Here is a 24,623-nt window from a genome sequence, read left to right on the forward strand (position 1 = left end):
TGTTTGACAACAGACTGAGTACAAAGTACATCCTGTCCGGTCACATGCCTAGAACGGGACACATCAAATGTGTGTCATGTCACCACTTTTGCATGTCCCAATGACTCTATAAAAAGGTACAACCTTCAGTGACTCATATGTAAAGTGCGTCAAATGATTATCAGACTAAAAATGCAATCAGGTAATAAACTTTGATAATTAGCATGAGTTCATCATGCAACAGGTAATAATGAGGACTCAAAACATGATAAAGTTTAGTGTAGTTGTGGATTTATTCAAAGTGTACAAATTCTGACACATAAATATGAACATCCCCCAACACACGAGCACTGAGTGACAAACTTACACTTTGAACGTGGAACAGTGGATAGTTAAAAAAAAACAAAAAAAACGCTTCATTCGAAGCAATACATTACTTCTTTTTTTTGTAACATGATAAACTCTTTACAAAAAAAATCAGATGCTGCAAGTTCATAGATTAGAAAAGGGAATTTCTAAAGTGCATTTAAACATCTCTTGTCATTTAGGGAATCGCACAATGTGGGTACAGCTAGAAATGACACACGTAGTCCTCAAGCTCAACATGTGTCAGTCAACAGAACTACTTAAGAAGGATAGTACACCTTTAACAAATCTTGACAACTACCACATTCGCCTGTTGAACTACTTTAGCGGTTGACGAAATGCCCTTCTCTGTGATTCCGATCTGATTTAAACATTTGTGCATTCCCAAACAAGTGATCCATAAAGCTTATTCTGGTTCCCCGACCACCAAGACAGCAAACACTCAGAGAAAATGACGAGTGGCCATTCTGGATAAAAACCAATGGGGGAAACATCACCTGAATGTATACACTGGATTTTTCATTATGTCCATGGCAGCTTTGGTAATCAATCCTTCCATTTCGAGACAATACATGAATGCTAGGATACGTGTAACACTTCAGACGCAAAGACAAAGACCATTTGTCTTTGTCATTTACAAGTTAATGTCCAGTGTTGTCCTTCAAGAGAACTCGATGTACCACAGACCCCATGACGTTGCGTAACACTGTGTTGATGTAAAAGTTCCATGTGATTGTCCCACGGCTGCTACAATCCAACAACCAAAGTGGTAAATCAATATTGTCCTCTTGCGTCTCTGAACTGTATTTATCCAGAACCACTTGACTGATAAAACTCAGCCCGCCGAAACAACAATTCCAGGAGCGCGGGGCCACAAAGGCCCACGGCACGTCACCAGCGGAGCCATCACAGAGGCCTACCACCACATCCAGCTCACATTCCCATCACCAAACAGTCATCTTTTCCTCTTCTGCTGCCTCATCATCTTTCTCCGCTTGATGATCATGGAGTGGAGACGTTCCAGGCCTTCTTGTAGACCTTCTCCGATGATGGCACAGGCCGGTTGGAGGTGCCAGGGTGTGTGAGAGCCGAGCTCGTTCAGCGCCAACATCTGCTCGACCTCACATAGAGGCAACGCGCTGCGCAGGTCCTGCTTGTTAGCCACCACCAACACGGGCACCCCCTGGTTCTCCTGTAGCCGCGTGATCTTATGCAGCTCCGTTTTGGCCTCCTCCATGCGTTCGGCATCTACCGAGTCCACTACGAACACCAGGCCGTCGGCACACCGCGTATAGGAGCGCCAAAGCGGCCGGAGCTTTTCCTGACCTCCTACATCCCAGAAATGAAAGGTCGCAGTCCGGCCTTTCCCACCGAGAGTCACCTTGATCTTCTCCGTGTTGAAGCCCTTGGTGGGAACGGTGTTCACAAACTCATTGAAGCGTAGCCGGTACAACACCGTGGTCTTACCGGCACAGTCCAAGCCGAGGATAACAATGTGCAGGGCCTGAAAGGACGGCAGGCAGGGAAAGATGGCATGGGGCTCTGATAATCCATTCCCCATCTTGTTCTGCAACTCTTATGAGGATGAAAGTGAACGCGGAGACTCGGGAGACCAGGTGTCGCTGCTGCTACCGCTTCACCAAATATTCACAAGGCTTCTCTCGTTCCCTTGAGAAGCTGCTGCTATAACCTGAAACCAAATGAAAAAGGAGATGATGCAATGAGGCCAGCAGTGGAGCACCATGACACACACAGTTTTGCAGCTCTCCTTTACTTGGCTGTTCATTTTAAGTAAGCATTGTCATTCTAAAAGCCACACAGATTCAACCTAGCTGGATGTCATTCAGTGCCAGTTGAATGAGGGATGAAACAGCAGGAAGCCCATTTGCACATGTAGCGCCACAGGGGCACCAGAATTACGCATCGGTAAAAATCCTAGAGCGCAAAGGCTCCTGTTCATCTATTCATGCCATTTTATTGTTCAACAGTAGTTGTCAGTTGCAAATAGAGGGGGAAAAGCACCGGTTGGCCTATGTAAACGTGGAAAACACGAGTCTGTCGCAGATCTCTATGGCCATCTGTAGAGGAGCTTTAGGAGGGGCACATCTCCATACATAAAGGCATGAATTTTCTTCATTATTTTCTCCCAACAAGTGATTCAACATGAGAAGCATTATTATTTTGTGCGCTTAAAATGTTTTACGAGCCCAGAAGGCTAGAGCTTCGTTACCAAAATAATAAGTTACTCTAAATCATATTATTGCATAGACTGTTATTTTTCTATCATTTAAGCTTTGCAAGCACCCCTATAAGGAAATAAAATCTCGTGCGGCACCCACCTTATTTAGTGCGATCCTTGCATTACACGTTAGCTCAGTAGATGAAAATGTTTGCGACTATTTCCAAAATATTGCTGCCATTCAGATCAGCTGAGCCGACAAGTGTATCCACTCCCTGTAACAGCGCCTGTTTCACTGACTCTACAGCGAGAAGCATTCCACTTCATTCTAGCAGGGTTGGCTCCGCCCACTGTTTGGAACAACGCGCTGATTGGTTCAATTCAGTTAGCGCGTGTTATTTTCTTTGCAGTTTGATTGGTGAAAAGTCAAGCCTGTCGTCTTTTTGCACACACCTCCTCACCACCTGTTAACGTCGCTCAAGGCGTTTAAAGTTTGAGAGACGCGTTTACAGGTGAGCGTTAGCTGGGAAACAAAAGTTTGAGTGTGCTTTTGTGTTTAAAAGTACAGTATTATTGGTAATATCCACTTCATCCAGCGTTCTGGCCCTTGTGTTCTAATATATTTCGTTATAAAGTGTCAGTATATGTTTTATTGAGTGAGACACCGCTTAAAAGAGTGTGGGAATGAGCTGTCCGATTCTTTTAGACTCTTTGAGCAATGAATTCGAAAGAACCGACTCCATTAAGTTCGATTCTAACATATTATTAAACAAAAATAAGGTGGTTTATGTATGTAAACGTAACTTAACATAACTTATTTGCGAAAAACTGTGTCCCAGCAAGAGTCTTGCCCCTGAATTTTAACCTTAAAAGAAGTGAATGCAGGTCATCAACTTGTAGTGGAATTACTATGTAGTGGAAAGCAAAATAGAATAAACATAAGTGAGCCAGTCCTGTCAAAGAAAGGAGGCGTATCAAAGTGTCAGAACAATTAGCGATGCTTTCAATAGACAATTAGCCCGTGATGGACGTGCTGTCACGTACACCACACATCTATTCATACACCGGAGATCTAACTACTGAATACCCTAGACTGGCTTGATTGCTCGTCTTCAAACAATCGTTCGTCTGAGCTTCTTAATAAACTAGTTAATTCAGTACTGGTTAGTTAGTCTGTCACTTAAAAATACGACATGACTTTATAAACACATTCGCATGTCTAGCGAAATATGCATATTCAATAAAGTTCAGCAAATGTACAAAATACGATAAAATAAAATAACGCATGGAAACTAATGGAGGTTTTAAGGGTTGATCTTTTATAATAAAACCGTTTGGGGTAACAATTTTGCTGGTTTTAAAATCTAAAGTTATTGTTGGTCATATATATATATATATATATATATATATATATATATATATATATATATATATTTTTTTTTTTTTTTTTTTTTAATAAAGCAGTGTTAGCAGCACTCAATGCAGCGCTGGATGAACTGTTATGTTATTCCTAATGATGCATTTTGTCCGTAAAATTTTTGTTTTACTTGTGCGCCATCTTGTGGTCTTGGAAGGAAATACCACATGGGCTGTTATTGTTCACCCTTGATACTTTCAATTGCTTAACACGTTTATTCCCAAATAATGGGATAAGTGAGCACATTTATTCCATTTGTTGGATATCCCATGAAACAAACTCCATACAGTTTTTGTTTGTTTGTTTTTTTACGTTTTACAGTTACACTTTATTCCTTTTCACAACTGAAACAGCAGGAAACTAGTAAAAACATAGCTCAAAGTAACATAATTTAATATTTTTTTAGCAGTTGTGGGGAAAGTGGGATGATAAACCAAGTACTTCGTTCTTTCTTTTTTTTTCTTTTTTACTTGGTTTCTTTGTTTGTGTAAATGTAACAATACTTTTACATTTTTAAGATGTGCATCAAACATTTACTTACTAAAAACCCACCAGTCACAAATGGGGCCACTGGCATGTTTACAGCAAGTTTTTTGATCATGGTATATATAAGGCAGGTGTACAGGTTTGGCTATACAGTCATGTGAAAAAGTTATTGAATTCCATGGTTTTCCGTATCAGGACATAATAATAAAAAAAAAAATCATCTGTTCTTTGGCAGGTCTTAAAATTTGGAAGATAAAACCTCAGATGAACAACAACACATGACATATTACACCGTGTCATTATTTATATAACAAAAACTAGGGCAAAATGGAAAAGCCATGTGTGACAAACTAAGGACACCCTTACTGTTAACATAGGAATTAAGAGGGTAAGTAACAATCAGACGCTGCTAATCAAATACCTTTGATTAATTGATCATCAGCAAAAGCAGAAGTTTTGGCAGTTTGAGCGTCTTCAGCCTTCAAATGTGTGTTAACACAATGCCAAGGAGGAAAGACATCAGCAATGATCTTAGAGAAGCAATTTTTGGTGCCATTAATCTTAGAAGGGTTATAAAGCCATTTCTAAATAATTTGAAGTCCTTCCTTCTACAGTGAGGAAGTGGAAAACATTCAAAACAGACACAATCATCCCAGGAGTGGCAAATTCACCCCAAGATCAGTCCGTGTAATGCTCAGAGAAATTGCAGACGACCCAAGAACTACACCTCAGACTCTACAGGCCTCAGTCAACGTGTTAAATGATAAAGTTCATGACAGTACAGTTAGAAAAAGACAGGCCAAGTATGGCATGTTTGGAAGGGTTTCTAGGAGAAAGCCTCTTCTCTCTAATAGGACATGGCAGTACAGCTTAGGTTTGCAAAGTTGCTTCAGAACAAACCACAAGACTTCTGGAACAAAGTCCTTTGGACAGACGAGGCCAAAGTGGAGATGTTTCAGCATCTTCAGATGGCCATAATTCAGCACCAAGTTTGGTGAAAACCAAAAGAGCATATCAGCACAAACACCTCACACCAAAAGTCAAGCATGCGGTATAGGGCTGATGATTTTGGGCTTGTTTTGCAGCCACAGGCCCTGGGAACCTCACAGTCATTGAGTCAACCATGAACTCCTCCCTATACCAAAGTATTCTAGAGTCAAATGTGAAGCCATCTTGGCCAAAACTGGGTTATGCAACTGGACAATAATCTAAAGATCAGCAGCAAATCTACAGCAGAATGACTGAAAAAGAAAACAATCAAAGTGTTGCAATGGCCCAGTCAAGTTCAGACCTCATCCCGACTGAAAAGCTGTGGCGAGAGCTGTGCAGAGACAAATGCCTACAAAACTCAATAAACTCTAGAAACGTTATAAAGAGGATTGGGCTAAAATTTCTCCAGAATGATGTGAGAGACTGATAAAGTCACACAGAAAATGATTACGTTATTGAGTTATTGATGCTAAAAGTAGATCTATAAGCAATTGAATCATTGGGTGTCCTTAGTTTGTCACATATGGCTTTTCCATTTTGGCCTAGTTTTTGTTAAATACATAATGACGCGGTGTGATATGTCATGTGTTGTTGTTCAGCTGAGGTTTTATTTTTCAAATTTTAAGACCTGCCAAGGACCAGATGATTTTTTTTTTATTATGTCCTTATATGGAAAACCATGGAATTCAATAGGGTGTCCTAAATTTTTCACATGACTGTACATGTGAGGTCCAAATTATTCACACTTTTCAAAATGGTATATAGTGAAGCACCAACTAGCCAGACCTCGTTGGTTAAAAATGCTCATGAATGTTCCAGAAGATGTTAGTCTTTAAATCCGTGCACAGGTGAGGGTTAGTTTTAGGGATAGGGGTTGGATTAGGACATAGAGGCTTGGTTTCACAAACAGGGCTTAGATTAAGCCAGGGCCGTAGTTCAATTAGGATATTTATGTAGATTTTATAAACATGCCTTAGAAAAAAAAACATTACTGGTGTGCATCTTGAGACACAACAATGGCAGTGACATATTTTACATATTTTAAGTGTAAGTTGCCTTTAGTTAAAACAGCTCAAACATGGGAGGTTTAAACCTTGTCTGTGAAATCAGGGGAGAAAGTATAATTATACGGATATAATAAAAACAGTTTAAGTCTATGGGATGTTCTCACTAACATAAAGTGAAACAATATTATTCCAACTTTTTTTAATCACGAATGTATCATATATTTGACCAAACCATTTGGCTGTCCATGCACAATGCATCAGCACTACAAGCACTACACTCATTTCACCATTTTACCAATATTTATTGAGGAAGTAATATTAAAACCCATTTAAGGCCACCTGCAACTGTAGTTGCCGCAGTGTATAGTTGTCATTTTCCTTTTGTAAGTATTTTTCTAGATGTTATCCAAGTTTTATGTCTCAATGACATGCAAGCAAACAACCAAATAAAGGATTTCAAGAACAAAAAAAAAGATATCTTCTGACATGAGGCTGTCAACTTCCTACCCCTACTTCCAGGAAGCATGATGAAGGCAAACCCTACCAAATATTTTTAGTTGACACACACACACACACACACACACACACACACACACACACACACACACACACACACACACACACACATATATAAAGATATCTTTTCTGACATGAGGATATATATATATATATATATATATATATATATATATATATAATGTATGTGTATCATTGGGAAATGGGCTATACTGTGTTAATATGTTAATAAATCAAGGTGATTGGTCTTGTTTAGTGCTTTTTGCTTTCATAATGTCCCACCTAAAACATAACTTAACCCTTTAACTGACATCTCTACTGTACATTAGACATTAATTTGATAGTGATGATGGATGCACTTCCTTTGCATGTGAGAAATGCGGTGTTGCCTTGCATATTGAGTGCTTCAAGAAATTTCATGCAAACCACTAAAACTCTACCCAGGAGAGAGAAGAGAGATAGAAAAGGGGAGCGGGGAGGATACGTATAACACAAACTTCCTATTCCGAATGTCTTTTGAAAGAAACTGTCTGTATGCATTGTTATTTTTGTTATTTGTTTTTTTATTTATTTATTTTTGTTGTTGTTGTTATATGTGACCCTGGACCACAAAGCCAGTCATAAGGGTCAATTTTTTGAAACTGAGATTTATACATCATCTGAAAGCTGAATAAATAATCTTTCCATTGATGTATGGTTTGTTAGGATAGGACATTTGGCTAACAATTTGAAAATTTGGAATCTGAGGGTGCAAAAAAAATCTAAATATTGTGAAAATCGCCTTTAAAGTTGTCCAAATGAAGTCCTTAACAATGCATATCCACTCACAAAAATACATTTTTGATATATTTATGGTAGGAAATTTACAAAATATCTTCATGGAACATGATCTTTACTTAATATCCTAATGATTTTTGGCATAAAATAAAAATCGATAATTTTGACCCATACAATGTATTGTTGGCTATTGCTACAAATATACCTGTGTGACTTATGACTTTTCTGGTCCAGGGTCACATGTAGATGTAATATTTTCTTCATTCTATTTATTTTTATTTATTTATTTTCATTTAACTTTTTGATTCACAATGCCCTGTTGGGGCAACTTAAGCCGGGCACACATTTAACGACTAGCTAAAACATTCTAAGACTGTGCTGAACATACAAGCGATTGTTTCCTGCGACTGAAGCCGATTTAAATACTTACACATGGAATTTGAACACCGACTGTAATCGCAGACTGAACGCGACTGGACGCGTTTGATCGCGATCAGTCATAAGTATCAATTTACATTCATAATCGGCCTTACAATCGTTAAGTGTGTGCGCGGCTTTAATGGCTGCACTTTGTTCTGCACTATGTTCCACCACTTTAAGACAAATGGATTTGTTGTTTGTTGTGTTTTCATATTCAAGACATTATAAGCATGATGCAGCTTTTTTGGGTTCACACAGAATATTCTTCGACTTTTATACATAATAAATTTGTTTATGAATAATGATTGATCTGTTGAAAGCAGTTATTTTGCCAAATGTTCTCCTCCTATTCAAATTTTACTTTGAAGGGGTGCATACAACATATTTCCCCACCGGCAAGTTGCCACACATTCAAATACGATTTTTAAGGGGGGAAAAAAGACTGGTTTAAAAAATAATTTTACAGCCTTGTATCCTTCTAAGATCAAATACTTACAGTTTGTATGTACCAAATAAAGTAAATATTATTTACAATAAAGATCCATTGGGTGTGATGAACTTTAACCCTTACCTTTATATGTATTTCTTATATATTTCTTGTGTTTATATCAGTGTGTTTATATGTAGCCTCTACATGTATCATATAGTAGTACCATGAAGATGCTGATGCATGGAAATTCATATGGTATCGTGGTGTTTTTCAAAGTACCATGTTATTTTCTTATACCATCACTTGACCATAGTACTTCCACTGTATTTTTGTGTGCATTGGTGGTCTTTTGTCTTTAGGGGGCTCTTGTGAGCTGCATTGACTAAGAAAAAGCATTTTTCATAAATGAATTGATTCTTTAATTGTACAGTTGCAAATCATGCTTACAGAAGTCCAGAGCAGAAATATAAATCTGTGCAAACAATTCTAAGAGAAATACACTTTATGTTCTGAAGAGTATTGAGTAACTTAATATGTTGGACATGTGGCATATTTTTAGTAGGATATTAAAGGAACTGTCCAAAATAATTCCCTCAGTAAACAATCTGTTTTATCTTTCTGTTGAGTTCAGGATTGGAATGAACTGCAGTCCTCAGTTAACCTGCAGTGATTTCACTGCTCTTGCCATGAGGTCACTGTCCCATCGCGAGGCGTCCCACCCCAGGAACCAGCCGGTGAAGGTGGGCGGCTCGTGCCCCTGCTTCACCACCACCACAGATGTCTCCTTGTCCCGTCCCGATGGGTCTGTCTCAATGTAAGTCTTTGCTGCAAAGGTACAAAATACTTATTCAAAATGTTGAATTACCATATTTATTAGTTTACAAAGACAGGACGTAATCAAAATATTGATTTTACATGATTTTTGGATTTAATATTTTATGTTTAAGCTGTATCGTGTGAATCATGTCATCTGTTCAGGTAAGTATGCTGTTAAACTTGTTGAAGCCCTGAAGGGGTTTCAGTTTTATGTTCAAATTATGTAGAAAAATGTGTTAAGGAAGGTGTGCCAGCTGATCTCACCAGATTTGACAGACTCAGTCTTCTCCACCTCATTGGCATCCTTTCCAATCCACACAAACACCTGAGAGATGGAAATCAGGGGTCAGAGACATGTACCACACGCTAACCCATGAAAGTCAGAAGATATCTTTGAATATTAAAGATTGTCAGAGACAGCTGCTTCGAATCTTAGAGATAATCTTGAAAAACATCATAAAGAGAGATAACTCTCTAACCTGATCCCAGACATCCAGTAACATGACATCATCCTCTGCCAGGTCATCTTGGTTAAACTCACCAGGTACTTCTTCAATCTGTTGTTAAAAAAATGAATAGTTAGTTGCCAAACAATATTTTGCCTGTATGTAGTGGTATCTGAGAGGTTAGCACAAAAAGTCAACGTTTTATATTTTCTGCAGTGTCTTCCATGCAAAATTACTACTTAAAGGACTTTGGTTCTCTCTTATCAGGTCTAGGATACTCACGATGAACCTTCCGCTTTTGTTGGAGCAGGCGAACAGTCTGGGAGGATGTGTTATAGTTTTACTTTCCAACATCTCAGATTTCTGATACTCTGTCTTTCCACCTAGAGCCTTCCAGAAGTCCTCTTTAAATGGAAAATGAGCAATAAGTATATAAATAAATGTAGAACTTCATTCCACTCAATGTGTGAGTAGAGTATGAAGATTGTGAATTGAATCTATTATATATAGGCCGTACCAGGCTCGTTTCCTTCAGTAACTGCCTTGGTTTTGCACTTCAGATTCTCACTCATGTACTTTGCCCCTCGTTCCTCTTCCTCGGTGGCCCCCTTTCCCTTCCATATGTATCCATCCCCCTGAGGTAACTTCAGCAGGTAGGCATCATTGGTGTTCAAACTTGATGCTTTGGCATCTACCTGTTTAGACCACAAACCAGCAAACTCAAAGTTCATATCTAAATTAAAAATAGGTCATTCTAACCAAAGATAGTCAAAACTGTTTTGGAAAATCAAGCAGATCTCCACTATCTTGGCCTAGAAGATCTGCTAGTGCTAACCAGAGTGACCGAGATAGTCTAGCATGTCAATTTCAGCTCCACCACATGGTGGTCCACTGAATCAACCACCTAAACCAACTTGGACCATCTACTGACTATAAATGATCAGGTTAGACATGGAAACCATGCACAAGAAACTTGGTTTAGCTGGATCTTCCTTTTCCTGATCATTTCATGTGACCAAACCCATGTTTCTGGACGTTGTGCTTCACCAGAGACCAGGACTCACCTCACAAATTCGTGTAATGGTGCCCAGGTTCTTGCGCACTTGAAAGAGGCGGGTTGGAGGTGCGGGTGCCTGTCCTCCCTTTCTAGAAGTCCCATTCTTATACACGATCAGAGGCTTGTCTTTGAAGAGACTCAGCAAATGAGGTGGTTCCTTTCCTTGAGTCACTCGCACCTGGATGAACATGGAATCGAACCATTATAAGATAACACTGGGCTAGTCATGTTTAGTCATGGATGTACATCATTGGGGCCCCAGTCATCAAGTCCATAATTCAGCCCTAATTACAGTCAATAAATGAGTAGATAAAATTCAAATTCCCCTCACCTGAACGGCATGTCCTCCCAGCGAACGGTCCAGTTCAACTGTGAGAAAGGCTGAAGCTGTCAGTTCATCTATTGTGCTGCTGGAACCTTGCCTGAGGGTGAAAGCATAGAGCGATAAGCCTTATCTGATTCTTTTTGTGCATGATTTGACTCCCCCTCCGGAAACCATCCACTTCTACAGGGCTTACCAAGTGTAAATGATTTCTCCCTTGGTGTAAGTATATAAAATGATATAGCAGTCCCCTCCATAGAACTGGCCGTATGTCTCTGGGTCTACAGGAACCTTGGTATCGGTTGCGCTACTACCACACTCCACTCTCCAAATCTGTGAAACAACACAAGATTAAGAATATCCATATTCACATTTTAGAGGGGCTGGATTTTATCAGATTATTTTCTTTGATAATAGAGAACAATCTGTGATTGTTTTGCAACAACAAGATGCGCTCAAATTAGGGAATTTTTGTGTACATAAAGGTCTATCGTCAGTAGTGTAGCAATGTATCACACACTTTCAAACCAAGCAACTTTCTGCTGATCAACATAACAAATCTGCATGAACCCGTTACAAAATTTGTGTGGGGAAATCTTTTGCTCTCATGCAAAATTCCAGATCGCATGGATTCCTATCAACATCTCGTCTGTGAAAATTCGCTGAAAAGCAATAAGTGGAACTGCACCTTTTGAATGCAAAAGTTGTTGAGCAACATATCATAATTTTAGCTTCAAATTTCATTTTGAGTGTCATTTTGACAGTAAGGTGCCTATCTGCAAGCAACACAAGCACAATTTCACATATACAATCTCTGATCTCTTGTATGCAAATAGTGACCTGGGTTTTTCCAGTGCCGTCATCAACCATGTTGTACTGAGCAGCCATTTGCTGAGACTCGTGCAGCTTTGAAGCATCAAACTTGGATTGTTGAATCTTGGCAATCCGCTCAGTGACAAAGACTCTGCCTAGACCCTCAGCCTGGTCCTTCTCTTTCCAGGTTTTGAAGAACTGCTTAAAGATGGGTGTCTCTCCACCCTCTGGAAGGACCTGGATCTGTGTACAAGGAAGAAAAGCCCTGGATGACTCAAAGATTAATTTACTTGTTCCCTGTCTGAAGAAAACAAAATGCGCAAAAATTTTACCTATAGGCATGCACAGTTTGTCACTGGGGCAAAACCCTTAAATGGGCAACTCTGTACATTATAAACCCCTAAACAGTTAATATCAGTACCTTAGAGTACACTCTAAAAAATGCTGGGGGAAAAAATATCAAATATGGAGAGAAAAAAAAAAACAACAACAGTTGGGGTTGACCCAAATTTGTGTTGAAACAACCCAGCATTTTTAGAGTGTAGTAATGTGTACTCTTAAGGTACTACTATAAACATTTAAGATGTCCCATTGAGGGTACTGCCCCAGTGAGAAACTGTTGTACCCTTAGTAAAAGTAACATTTTTACATATTTTTTTCTGACAATGTTGCTACATCCATGAGTGATTCACTCATTCAAGTTAATAAATGATAATGCAGCAAAACATAAACACATATTTAATGTTTCTAAACCTGGGTGTTTTCAGGATATCCCATCTGCTTAATGAAACCCTCAGCTGTTTTCATGGCTTCCTTTCTCTCACTTGGATTTGCGTTGCGGCCTAGATCATCAAAAATAAGGTCAGGCACCTCTTTAAGTAGTGAATGTCACACAACTCCTTTGTTTAATGGCTTCAGTTTACAGATACCTTTCCACACAAAGATCATTTTGCTTTTTCCATGGTCCAGAATGAAGCATTCCTCAGACAACAGGTCACTTTGGTTAAACGGATTCTCTTCTGACACAAGTGTCACTTGCATTTTTCCTGTTGCATCTGATACCTGTAAAGCACAATGGTATTTAAGTAATAACCTGTTAGTTCACATCTATTGAATTTGCATATAGATTAAATGAACTTATTGACTTGTTTACCATGTAAAGTTTGGCAATTTTCCTGTTAGACATGTCAGCAACTGCATCCTCATTATCGTCACCTTCAGGAATTTCAGGCTTCATACCAAGAACCTTTGATATGCAAAGCCAAGTTATAAAATGTCAAACTTTCCAGCTAAACTAGATATCATTCTGCCTATAGCAAACATCGGTTTAACTGTTAAATCCATGGTAAAAAAAAAATAAAAAATAAGCAAGTTCTACCAGATGCTTAAGATTCTGTTGCATGCAAAATCAGATAAACTTAAGATGTTTGATTTGACACTTTTATTTGATACCTTTATCATTTCTGCAGGCTCCTGTCCTTCCTCTACTACCACCAGCTTGGCCCGTCCATTTCTTTCATTGTCCCGGATGCCAGTAGCCACCTGTGCAGCTTTGAGGCGCTCAAACTTGTTGCACTTAGACCCACACCATTGGTAGATTACCTAGTTTCAGAAATCTGATCAATTTTTGGAGATCTTGTTACACGTAAAAACAAATCGCTAGCAGACTTCCTAGGAAGGCATCAACCTCAAAAATCTGTTTCTTTCTTGGTAATTTTGTCAGTGACACATGAGCTTTCTTAGGAAATAATATTTTTGAGTTGCCTCTATACCTTTGAAAATACCACCATATAGTATGTGGAATGGCATCAGTCAGGATGTGTCTGTGCTGTTTATTTGTGACTGGTCTTTAATTTCCATTATTAGAGATTTGAGAGAGTGGATCACTAAGTGTGCTGTCAGATCAGTCAGTCAAATGGTATTATCACATTTAATCTTCCTGTAAACTATTACATGCAATGCATGGTCAGTAAGGGCCTGTTAGATGCTTAATGGATGCATCTGTTGTTTGGAGTGAGGCATGGTTCAATCCCTTGTGCTCTAATAACATTTGTTCTACACAGTATGTTGACAGTCAAAGTAATTTGACAGCAGTCCAATGATATAACCCACCCTAAGTGCATACAGAGAGGATATTAAATACACACTGCACAAGTGAACCAGCCAGTTATTGTCTATGAAAAAAGAAAGTGTAATACATGCCATTTCTGTAGGAATTCTATTTGGGTTATCCTAACTCAGGATAAGCAGCAGTTCTTTTGCTGTTTATTGAAATCACAGTGTGGAGATTTTTGCTAAATAATTCCATGGATGTTTCAATGAAAAAGAGAGTTGGACTTGTAAGCCAAAGGTCGTGGGTTTGAGTCTCTTTACTGGCAGGAAATGAGTGAATAAACATCACTCTCTTCCACTCTCATTACCCATACTTGGCTAATGCAGCCATTTGTTGATGCAACAGGTCTTACCGCTCCCAGATCAGCTATGAAGCAGTCGCCATTGTTGAAGCTGGCCCAGGCGAGAGGCACTTCTGTGGCCCGGACTGTGCGTCTGCCCTTGATGTGGAAGAGTCGACGGGCAGTAAGATCATTGGTGACCACGTGTTGAAATCCTGATGCCACACCTCCGGTCTGAGGAGGTAAGAAAATATTTTTCTCATTTTTCCTCTGCTCCTTCTTCTTGTTTTTCCATTTTTAAACACTTTCCGTTTTTAAACCCAATAATTATTTTCAGTCTGAGGCCAAATGCAACACTGAGGGGTTGAATGTCCCCAAACACATGCTATAACACAACATCCCACCAGACCATCATGGAAGTTTGGGCTTTTGAAAAACAGAAGGTCCTAAGTAGGAAGGTATTTGAGTAGTAGATTTTACCTCACCCAAATTGTAAACAAAACAACTAATCCTAGATTTGCACTGTGAAGTCTAGGAAACATTTTCTCAATTTGCAAATAAATACTGCAGCGACTGTCAGCCTTTCCATCAGTTTTGTGTTTAACAAACAGCAGCTTTGTGTTTAACATAAAGCAGACTTGAAGTAAAATGAAGAATAGTACACTGTTGGGAGTCACTAAAACTAAAATAAAAGTGTTGTGAGAGCAGGAACAGAAGGGACATAAACTGTCTCAAACCTTATATGTGATCCCGCCTTTAAAATAGCTGGTAAAGTGGTTGGACTCAAAACCCTGGAGTTCACGGTACTGGACTGGTTTGCCTCCCAGGTAGTCATCCATCTGAATGGTAAAGATGGCCGCTGCTGTACTTTCATCTTGTGTGCAGTCTTTACCTAGAGAGAGAGAGAAAAAGTATAGAGGGACTTCATCCACACCTACTTCTGTGGACTATTATTTTTATTCAGGTTAATATTTAAGTGATAGTTTTTCTTTTATTCTTTTACACTTTCTGCTCCTCAGAGGCATGAGCATTGCAGTGCTGAACCAGAAAGAGCTGTTTGTTTTTGTTTTCACACTTGACGACAACTGATACCCAAAGTGTTTATTCAATTTTTACACCTTAAAGCCTGCTGTAGTAGCTGTTGCATGTGACCACAGATGTGTTGTGGGACGTAAAAGGCCTTTCTTTGCGATGCTGCCCATTTTCAGCAGGCTTTTTTAGGGTAAATGACTTGGCAACAAAGACCTGATAGGCAGAAACATCATTAAGGAATCCATTTACAATGGAAGTGGTTAATGACTCATAATGGAGGCTGTTTTGTGTGTGTGTGTGTGTGTGTGTGTGTGTGTGTGTGTGTGTGTGTGTGTGTGTGTGTGTGTGTGTGTGTGTGTGTGTGTGTGTGGTTACATACACTCAAGGCCAAAACATCACAGCGATATTGACATCTCTGAAACATCTAATGGAGTAAAGAAAGTGCTTTCACTTAGCAAAGAAAGGAAGCTGTATTAAGTGAACATGGTTTCTGGCAACTAAATGGCTTCTAAATTTCTGTGATCTTCTATGAGAAAACTGGTGACATTAAACATTCATTTTTTGGTCAACTAACCCTTTAACAGAACTTTAACGTTATATTTGTCTTGTAGACTCTGCCAGAGTAAAATCCATAAATTATACTCATTATTTCATGTTCTACATGTTCTTCCTGTGTTTTCTACTCTTTTGCAACTTGAACACAGAAGTTTGTTTTTTGAAATAACAGTGACACAGCTTTTTGAAGCAACCGAGGCGTGCATATCTATGCCTGAGGCTTCACCACAACACATATCATGAATTAAATATCAATCATTTTCAGGAAGTTGCATCACATGACATTTTAATCTTGTCACAAAAGGTAAAATAATAAAACATCTTTAGAGATGTATTCACCTTCACCTATGACACCTTGACATAAGGGACTGCAGGGGTCCCCTTTATGACATAATTTTTTCCCCTGCATGTTTCTGCATGCTGCCTGGACCACATGATTTTAACTAGCAGTAAATAAATCAATAAATCGTAAAAATTAATATTTAACGATAATGCCAAACTACTTAAAAATTCTGAGAATGAGGCTTCTTTCTGTTGTATGACCCTGACACACTTTTGACTTCAAAATATCAAATTGAATTTTAATACATAAATTAAAAACATGCTCTTCATAGAGTAGGTGCATAGATGAAAGTCCAGTATAAAAACCAGGAGACCCAGTGCCCGCTTCTGAGAATGAACTTTACAACCTTTATATTACGAAAGCGTAGTTTTATAGGTGCCATATACTTTGCTCAGGCTATCATTTGGTGTATTTACAGTATGCTCATTTGTGTATCATTTCAGGTAATTTTCCGTCGTCTTTCCTCAACCTTTTATGTAGTAACTGAGATTTTGCAGTTTCTTTTTTCTCAAAAATTCATCATTCATACAGATCTGGACAAAAGTTTGTGAATATAACTTTGACCTGATACCCTCTTGAATGTTTAAGGTACTAGATTAGTCAAGGTACTGAGGTAGTTAAGGTGCAGAGATTAGTCATTTTACTGTTTAATTGCAGTCACATGCACTTTTGAGTAAAGAATATATAATATAATATAATATAATATAATATAATATAATATAATATAATATAATATAATATAATATTTGTGTTATGTTAAGAGTTGATTCAATACATTTAAGCACTTCTCTAAAGTACAGAACAACTGCTGCTTACCCAGCCAGAAATGCAGATCATAGAAACACGAGTTCTTCTGTTTGACAGTGTGGAGCACCAGGTATGCATCACCAATGTAGAAGTTCCCATGTAAGTTGTCAGGCACAGGGACCAGTTCCATCTTTTCAACTCTCCATATCTGAAGACCGGCATTTTGGCCAGCCCGCTCGAACTCTTTGTGGTGAAGCCCCATGTCTGAGAGAGGTGTGCGCAGATGAGCTGAGAGGCAGACAGTGTACTTCTGTGGCCTGACTGCACTGAATCAATAACAGCAGTGTGCAGATGTCTTCACTGATACATTTAAGTGGGCGTGTTCAGAAACATGAAGTAGTTAAACATGCAGAGAGAGAGAGAAGTGCCATGTAAAAAAGAGAAATCAAATAATGTTATTTCTTCTTTTGCTCACGTTATAAAGCCACATCAGTCAACTTTAAATGAAAAGTGCTATCTAAATTGATGTTAAAAGACACTGATTAGTAATAGGTTTGTTGCCATAACAGGAGGCAAAAGATAGTTGACATGTATTTATTTACATTCAAAGCACATTTATTTCTACATTTCTTACTTAAGTGTCTACCATTTGGAATAGTAAATATTGCAAAGGACTTCCAAGACAATGGACACCCTCCAAAGATTTGATATAAAGAGCCTGTTTAGTGTCTGATCAAGAGATGCATTGGGAGACTGACAGCTAAAACCTAAATATATCCAGAGCTTTTGAGGTTCTCTCACTGTTGCACTACAAGGATTACACACATTTTACATATTGCAATTTATATACCATCATATTACCTTGTTGTTTTTTTTATATATATATATATATATATATATATATATATATATATATATGCATGCACATTTTAATCGAATTTCTGCCAACCACAATTAGTCTCATGACTAATGCTGTGCACATATGTACATTTCTACATAATTATTACTATGAGTCACAATGTCAACTTATTTTGCATCAATATTGGAGATTTATCATAAATTAGGTGGAAAATCTGCAAAAGCTGCAGCTGAAAGATGTAGTTCAACAGGATGGGTGGGGTTGAGGTTTAATTAGGTTAGGTAGAAAATGTATAAAAACCACTGGAAAAAAATGAGGATGGTAATCTGATATGAAATAAATAAGAAAAAAAACTGTTACTTTACACAGAAAATCCTTCACTGACACCATGTAAAAAGGAAACTAATTTATTTGGTAGTTCAACATCTCTCAGGAAGTCAAGGGTGTAGCTGTCATATACAGTCGCTGACTTCAGAGAGTATCCTGAGAAATGAACTTTTAATTTCCAGTGAGTTACAATTCTAGTCCTTGGCAAGGAATAGCTTAAACTTATGCCAACGAAGCAACCACAACTATCTATAGTATTTAAATCCAGAGTAAACAAACTTGACTTGTCATGTCAACTTACATTAGGCCTATGCACAGAGAAGTAAATATGAGATGTAAAAAGAAGAAACCCTTTGTAGACCAAACCTATCAGAGCAAACTATCAGAAGTTTGCTAGTTGAACTAATAATTCGGCGGAACAGGATCATTTCATTAGAAAAGTCTTGTTTAATGTTGACATTTTTTACAAACATCCACTTTTCAGTGATCTATGCAAATTAATGGCAAAGGGACTGACAATTTTTAATTTTTTTAAATTTATGGAATAGTTTATTACTTTAAAACGGGAAAACATGATGGTAACAAAGTTAACACTCAACCCAAGTGCACAGCTTAAAGCATTTATAATAATACATTTATTTAAAAAAAAAAATACATTTATATAATGAAAAAAGACTAAATATACTTTTTTAATATTTAATATTTACTATACAAATGTATGGAATTGAATTACTTTAAAAGGGGAAACCATATTTTTTTTATTTTAGTAATAGATAAAATAAAATAAAATAAATTCACTAAGGCCGTGTGTCCGCCAAAGCGTTTTTTCCGGCTCCGAGCGTACTTTTTCAATTGTTTTCAATGGGAGCGCCGCGTTTTTTAAACGCCAGGAGCGCTGCATTCACACGGGGCGTCAGCGTCAACGCTTGACGGAGGGCGTGTCTGAAGCTTGTGTTGACGCGATCGTTATAGTGATTACAGCCAATCACATTACTTTCCAGTGTTGCACGAACGCAGTTGGCTAGCGACTGCTCTAGGGAATTTGCATAGGGCCATCTGATTGGATGATGCCTGCGTTGGCGCTTGAAAAGTTGAGAAATCTTCAACTTCTGCCGCTTGCAACGCGAGTGAAGCGACGCGACGGAACCCACAATTCAGTTCGGCAACGCATGACGTCACCCATTCAGAGTAAATGAGAAGCGTTAACGCCGGCGCCCCGTGTGAATGCAGCGTAACGAGCCGCTGAGTGTCTTTTTTACGCTCAAGCGCTGAGAGCTCGGCGTTTTTTACTGGTCGCCTCGAGTTGAAGAATGTTCAACTTTGAGTAAAACGCTGCGCTCATCACTGTCACTTTTTAGCCAGCCATCCAATCAGAGTGAATGAGGGGCGGGACAAATACAACACCGGCCAACTGATATTCCGTATCATAGCAACAAAGCGTCTCAACGGAAAAAAACGTTACGCTGCAGAAGCGCTCTCAAGCGCTCACAGACGGGCGTTTTCAGCTGGCTAAAAACGCTTTGGTGGACACACGGCCTAAAAGTAAAATAAAAAGTAATTCAATTTAAAAGTAATAAATAAATAATAACAAAAAGTGTGTTGTTTCCTGTATATCATCTTTTATAAAATGGTTAGTTCCTGTCCTTGATTCTCTATTCATGATAAAACACGGCTATGACCGCTTCACCCAGCGGTTCTGTGTATCACTACACAACACCCTTAGCAACCACTCTTAGCAACGTAAACTGTTCTCAATTGATATTGTTCATTGAAGCTTACTGTATTATGTAGAAAAATATTGTGAGAAAGAGATCAAGTGAGCGAGTATATTACCCGCATTCAGATTTAGCATTTTCCTTCAGGTCAGTCCTATGTTCATAATAAAAAATCAGTTTAAATGTCCGATGTATTATCTTGTCCTTTTAACGGTTAAGGGGTTTTCCCGTGACTGACAGCGCTAGTCAAAGCATTTGTCAGTTGCATCTTGTTCCGTGTTCGCAACAATTCAGTCTTTTCAATGTAAAAGTCTTCGCTACTGACTCACACACTTATAAAGATAGTCTTTGCCGCCATCTAATGACTTAATAATGTAACTTCTGTTGCTGTTCACGGTCAGGGACTATTTTTTCTGGCGGAAGAAAGGCTTTTAGTGAAAGTTTACTTTATGAAAGTTGCATTGTTACATATTTTTGGCTTTAATATTTGTATTGTGTGGTAATCGTTTCATAAAAGCAATAAGGTACTCGAGGCTAGTGCTGTATCATGAATAAATCACGGCTGAAGGGGTTGCAGCCTCTCGTACCTTATTGCTTACGTATATACAAAAATGTCACATGGCCACAATGTCAGTGCATTACCCATAAAAACATTTTTCTCACAAAAACAGGATTCATATGCATTATATATTCCGTTGTCATGTGCCAAAGATTTCTGAGAGTATCGTGGTTCTTGTGTCTTTAAGAACCAAATTTCTCACCTTTCACAGTGACAGTTGCATTCACACTTATAACAAAAAAACTAAATGTAATCAGCTTTTGCTTCTTCACACATGACAGAATCTTCTTTTCTCTCTTGCAGTGTTAAAAAAACTGAATGCTGAATGCAGTGTCACAGTGATGTTATATTTCCTCCAGAGCATGTATTCAGCTCTATGTGTATCTCACATTGCAGTAAATCAGAGATGCATGTGTCTCTAAGAACCCTTCAAACCAGGGTTCGAAACAGTCATGCTTGATGATTAATCCAAACAAGTGCAAAATATTATTTAAAAAATGGGTTACACTTTATTTCGATAGTCCACTTTAGACATTCTACTAAGTAACTTTTTGCGACTACATGTCAAGTATCTCTTATTAGAGTATTAGTAGACTGTTTAGTTAGGTTTAGGGTTAGGGTTCAAGTCAAGTAGAAAAAGTTGACATGTAGTTTCAAAGTTACTCAAACGTCAAATGGATGTCAATTTTTTGATGTCAATTTGATGGGGGTTTTTTCGACATCAATTGGACATCAGTGTGTGGACGTCAAATTGACATCAAAAAATTGATGTCAATTTGATGGGGTTTTTTTCGACATCAATTAGACATCAGTGTGTGGATGTCAAATTGACAAAAAAATTGACGTCAATTTGATGTTTTTTTTCGACATCAATTGGGCATCAGTGTATGGACGTCAAATTGACATCAAAAAATTGACATCAATTTGATGGGGGGGGGGTTTTGACATCAATTGGACATCAGTGTGTGGATGTCAAATTGACATCAAAAAATTGACATCAATTTGATGGGGGGTTTTTTCGACATCAATTGGACATCAGTGTGTGGATGTCAAATTGACAAAAAAATTGACGTCAATTTGATGTGTTTTTTTTCGACATCAATTGGACATCAGTGTATCGACGTCAAATTGACGTAAAAAAATTGATGTCAATTTGATGTTTTTTTCAACATCAATTGGACATCAGTGTTTGGACGTCAAATTGACATCAAAAAATTTACATCAATTTGATGGGGGTTTTTTTCGACATCAATTGGACATCAGTGTGTGGACGTCAAATTGACATCAATTTGATGGGGTTTTTTCGACATCAATTGGACATCAGTGTGTGGACGTCAAATTGACATCAATTTGATGGGGGTTTTTTTACATCAATTGGACATCAGTGTGTGGACATCAAATTGATGTCAAGTTTTGACATCAATTTGACATATTTTTTTCAACGTCAATTGGACATCAGTGTGTGGACGTCAAATTGACATAAAAAAGTTGACATCAATTTGATGGGGGGTTTTTTCGACATCAATTGGACATCAGTGTGTGGATGTCAAATTGACATCAAAAAATTGACATCGATTTGATGGGGGGTTTTTTCGACATCAATTGGACATCAGTGTGTGGACATCAAATTGACATCAAAAAATTGACATCGATTTGATGGGGGGTTTTTTCGACATCAATTGGACATCAGTGTGTGGACATCAAATTGACATCAAAAAATTGACATCGATTTGATGGAGGGTTTTTTCAACATCAATTGGACATCAGTGTGTGGACGTCAAATTGACATCAATTTGATGGGGTTTTTTTTCAACGTCAATTGGACATCAGTGAATGGATATCAAAAATGTCCAACAGCGTTTTTGAAAATCTACTTACCCCACCTTTAAAGCAACTTGTACACCTTAACAGTTTTGTATTATTAGAATGGCAGTGGCTAAATGCATTGCATATTGTACAAGGCAGATGTGTATTTCCGTGCATGTTTTTTATTGTGGCAACTTGCTTGTTGACTTTGTCCTGCTGGTGTGACTTACTTGGAAGAAATAGTGAGGATTACTAATCTAGGTGGTTATCCATGCTTGTTTAGAGAGCTTTAATTATTTTGTGGATTGCTACAGTATGTTAGTATGAGTGATGGTGGCTGAAAATCTTGTAATTAATGCTATAGTTTATAATGTTTTAAAATGAGTGATACAAGTTTTTCCGTCTTCATACAGGTGCTGTACAGCAGTCAAATCCAGAATCGTCTGAGACTGACATCATCAAATACATAAAGAACTATCTCTGATCAGCCCCTGACAGATATGGGGGTATGGGACGCCAGAAGGGCCAGACAGCCTTTGATCTTTGTTCTCAATCAGAATAGGTGCATTTTTGTTTTTATTTACATTTGTATTATTGATTTGAAGTTTGCTGAATAAAAGTTCTGTCATGACAACTCTCTGAGTGTTTGGCATGGTAATGAGTATGACAATGTATATATGTTTGGCCTTGGTGGAAAACATCTGCTACGCTGCTGCTGCTTTTGTTGATGCTGCTGCTGTTGATTATTGCTGCTGCTGCTGCAGAGCAATTATGGGATTTGCTACTGCCAGTACATACACGACACGCTGCTGTGAGCAAGTAAGACATGCTGCTGCTGTACAATATAGCGTACATGAATAACTGTAGCAGATTTAGACAGGTGGAGCTGGGGAAGGTGGAGGGTTTCATAAAGCGTGCTGCACTGCTAAGGCAAATGCTACTCATGTATTTAAAAACTGAGCATGTAAGCTCATTGGCTACTAATACAGCAGGAACCAATCATCTGTGTCCTATAGATAATGATGTGATTACGAGCAGCTGAGTTAAGGACCTATTAGCCTGTGCATTTAGAGTTTCATGACAGAACTTTGTATTTTTCTTTCATTGCATTGCTTTTGTGTCATTATTTTGGTGGTCGAAAGAATATCAGTGTGTGGATGTCAACTGGACGTCAAATTTTTGACATCAGTTTTATTTGCATTTTTGACCTGTTTTTTGACATCAATTTAATATTATTTTCAACATCAATTGGACATCAGTGTGTGTATGTCAAATGGACGTAAATTTTTTTATGTCAATTTGACTGTTTTTCAACATCGATTGGACATCAGTGTGTGGACGTCAAATGGATGTCAAGTTTTTGACGTCAATTTGAGTTTATCAAAATAAAGTGTTAAGGCCCGTTCACACTATAAATATAACTATAACGATAACTATATTTTTGTCCACACCAACGAACGATAACGGTCTGTTTATTCTAAGCTCATGCGCTGCAGTTTCAAAGTGTGTACAACATGTTTTTGCTGTTTTTGTTGTATTTACACAGCTTTAACCAGCAAATGTCCTCAGTATGCTATGTTGCGAGTGAATAGCTAGCACATAATCAATGTAATTTAACAGTAAATTTAGCTGACAAAGTCAATATAGTGGATTAAAAAAACGCCTAGTCTTTTTCACTTCAGCTTCAAAGGCAGCAAGACAATGTTGTCGAAACTAGCTGAGGTATGTTTATTTTACACTGTTTGCTAGCCTGGCTAGCTCGTTAATACGTCTCGCCATTTACTCCGATTATATGACCGGTTGCTTTCCATATATCCATTTTCTTTAAAGTATATACAGGGAGTGCAGAATTATTAGGCAAGTTGATTTTCTGATCATATTTTTTTCCCAAGCACATTTTACCAATTCCAATCCACATCAATCTTAATAACTACTATTAATATTGTTTTTAATCATTTATAAGTGATATATAATTGTTCATGAAGGCTGGAAATGAAAAATGCCTTATATTCAGGTGTGCAGAATTATTAGGCAAGTTTTCTTTTACAGGCAAAATGAGCCAAAAAAAAAGATTTAACTCAGACTGAAAAGTCAAAAATTATTAAATACTCATGAGAAGGACGCAATACTAATGCAATACTAGAAATTGCAAAGTTAAAGCATGACCAAGGGACAGCAAAATGCTCATTGGGTCAGCGGGGTCAGACAAAAACAGGTGGAAAAGAAAAGACACATGTTAACTGCAAAATAATTAAGAATTATGTGT

At 38.0% G+C, this 24,623-nt stretch overlaps 2 protein-coding genes across 2 annotated transcripts; both read right to left on the reverse strand.

Annotated features, from left to right (window-relative positions):
• Positions 1 to 253: 253 nt before the first annotated feature.
• On the reverse strand, positions 254 to 2,837 carry arl4ab (ADP-ribosylation factor-like 4ab). Its single transcript, XM_048201308.1, has 2 exons — positions 2,685 to 2,837; positions 254 to 2,035 (listed from the first exon to the last, which is right to left on the reverse strand). The coding sequence occupies exon 2, from the start codon at positions 1,904 to 1,906 to the stop codon at positions 1,301 to 1,303; it is 606 nt and encodes a 201-aa protein (XP_048057265.1). The 5' UTR covers positions 1,907 to 2,035; positions 2,685 to 2,837; the 3' UTR covers positions 254 to 1,300.
• A 6,125-nt stretch (positions 2,838 to 8,962) lies between these two features.
• scin (scinderin) lies at positions 8,963 to 17,434 on the reverse strand. The gene is made up of 16 exons (XM_048201307.1): positions 17,161 to 17,434; positions 15,152 to 15,306; positions 14,487 to 14,648; positions 13,474 to 13,623; positions 13,175 to 13,267; positions 12,951 to 13,083; positions 12,775 to 12,863; positions 12,049 to 12,264; positions 11,405 to 11,541; positions 11,218 to 11,308; positions 10,894 to 11,064; positions 10,347 to 10,524; positions 10,112 to 10,233; positions 9,863 to 9,940; positions 9,648 to 9,708; positions 8,963 to 9,392 (listed from the first exon to the last, which is right to left on the reverse strand). The coding sequence occupies exons 1-16, from the start codon at positions 17,351 to 17,353 to the stop codon at positions 9,220 to 9,222; spliced, it is 2,202 nt and encodes a 733-aa protein (XP_048057264.1). The 5' UTR covers positions 17,354 to 17,434; the 3' UTR covers positions 8,963 to 9,219.
• Positions 17,435 to 24,623: the final 7,189 nt, after the last annotated feature.

Source organism: Megalobrama amblycephala, linkage group LG9, assembly GCF_018812025.1.
Source record: "Megalobrama amblycephala isolate DHTTF-2021 linkage group LG9, ASM1881202v1, whole genome shotgun sequence".
Lineage (NCBI taxonomy): Eukaryota > Metazoa > Chordata > Actinopteri > Cypriniformes > Xenocyprididae > Megalobrama > Megalobrama amblycephala.

Excerpts from the sequence above, each read along its gene's own strand:
- arl4ab (XM_048201308.1), bottom strand. The coding sequence starts at position 1,906 with ATGGGGAATGGATTATCAGAGCCCCATGCCATCTTTCCCTGCCTGCCG.
- scin (XM_048201307.1), bottom strand. The coding sequence starts at position 17,353 with ATGGGGCTTCACCACAAAGAGTTCGAGCGGGCTGGCCAAAATGCCGGT. Across the intron at positions 15,307-17,160 it reads TGATCTGCATTTCTGGCTGG|GTAAAGACTGCACACAAGAT; the intron begins GTAAGCAGCAGT and ends CTCTCTCTCTAG. Across the intron at positions 9,941-10,111 it reads ACAAAAGCGGAAGGTTCATC|ATTGAAGAAGTACCTGGTGA; the intron begins GTGAGTATCCTA and ends TTTTAACAACAG.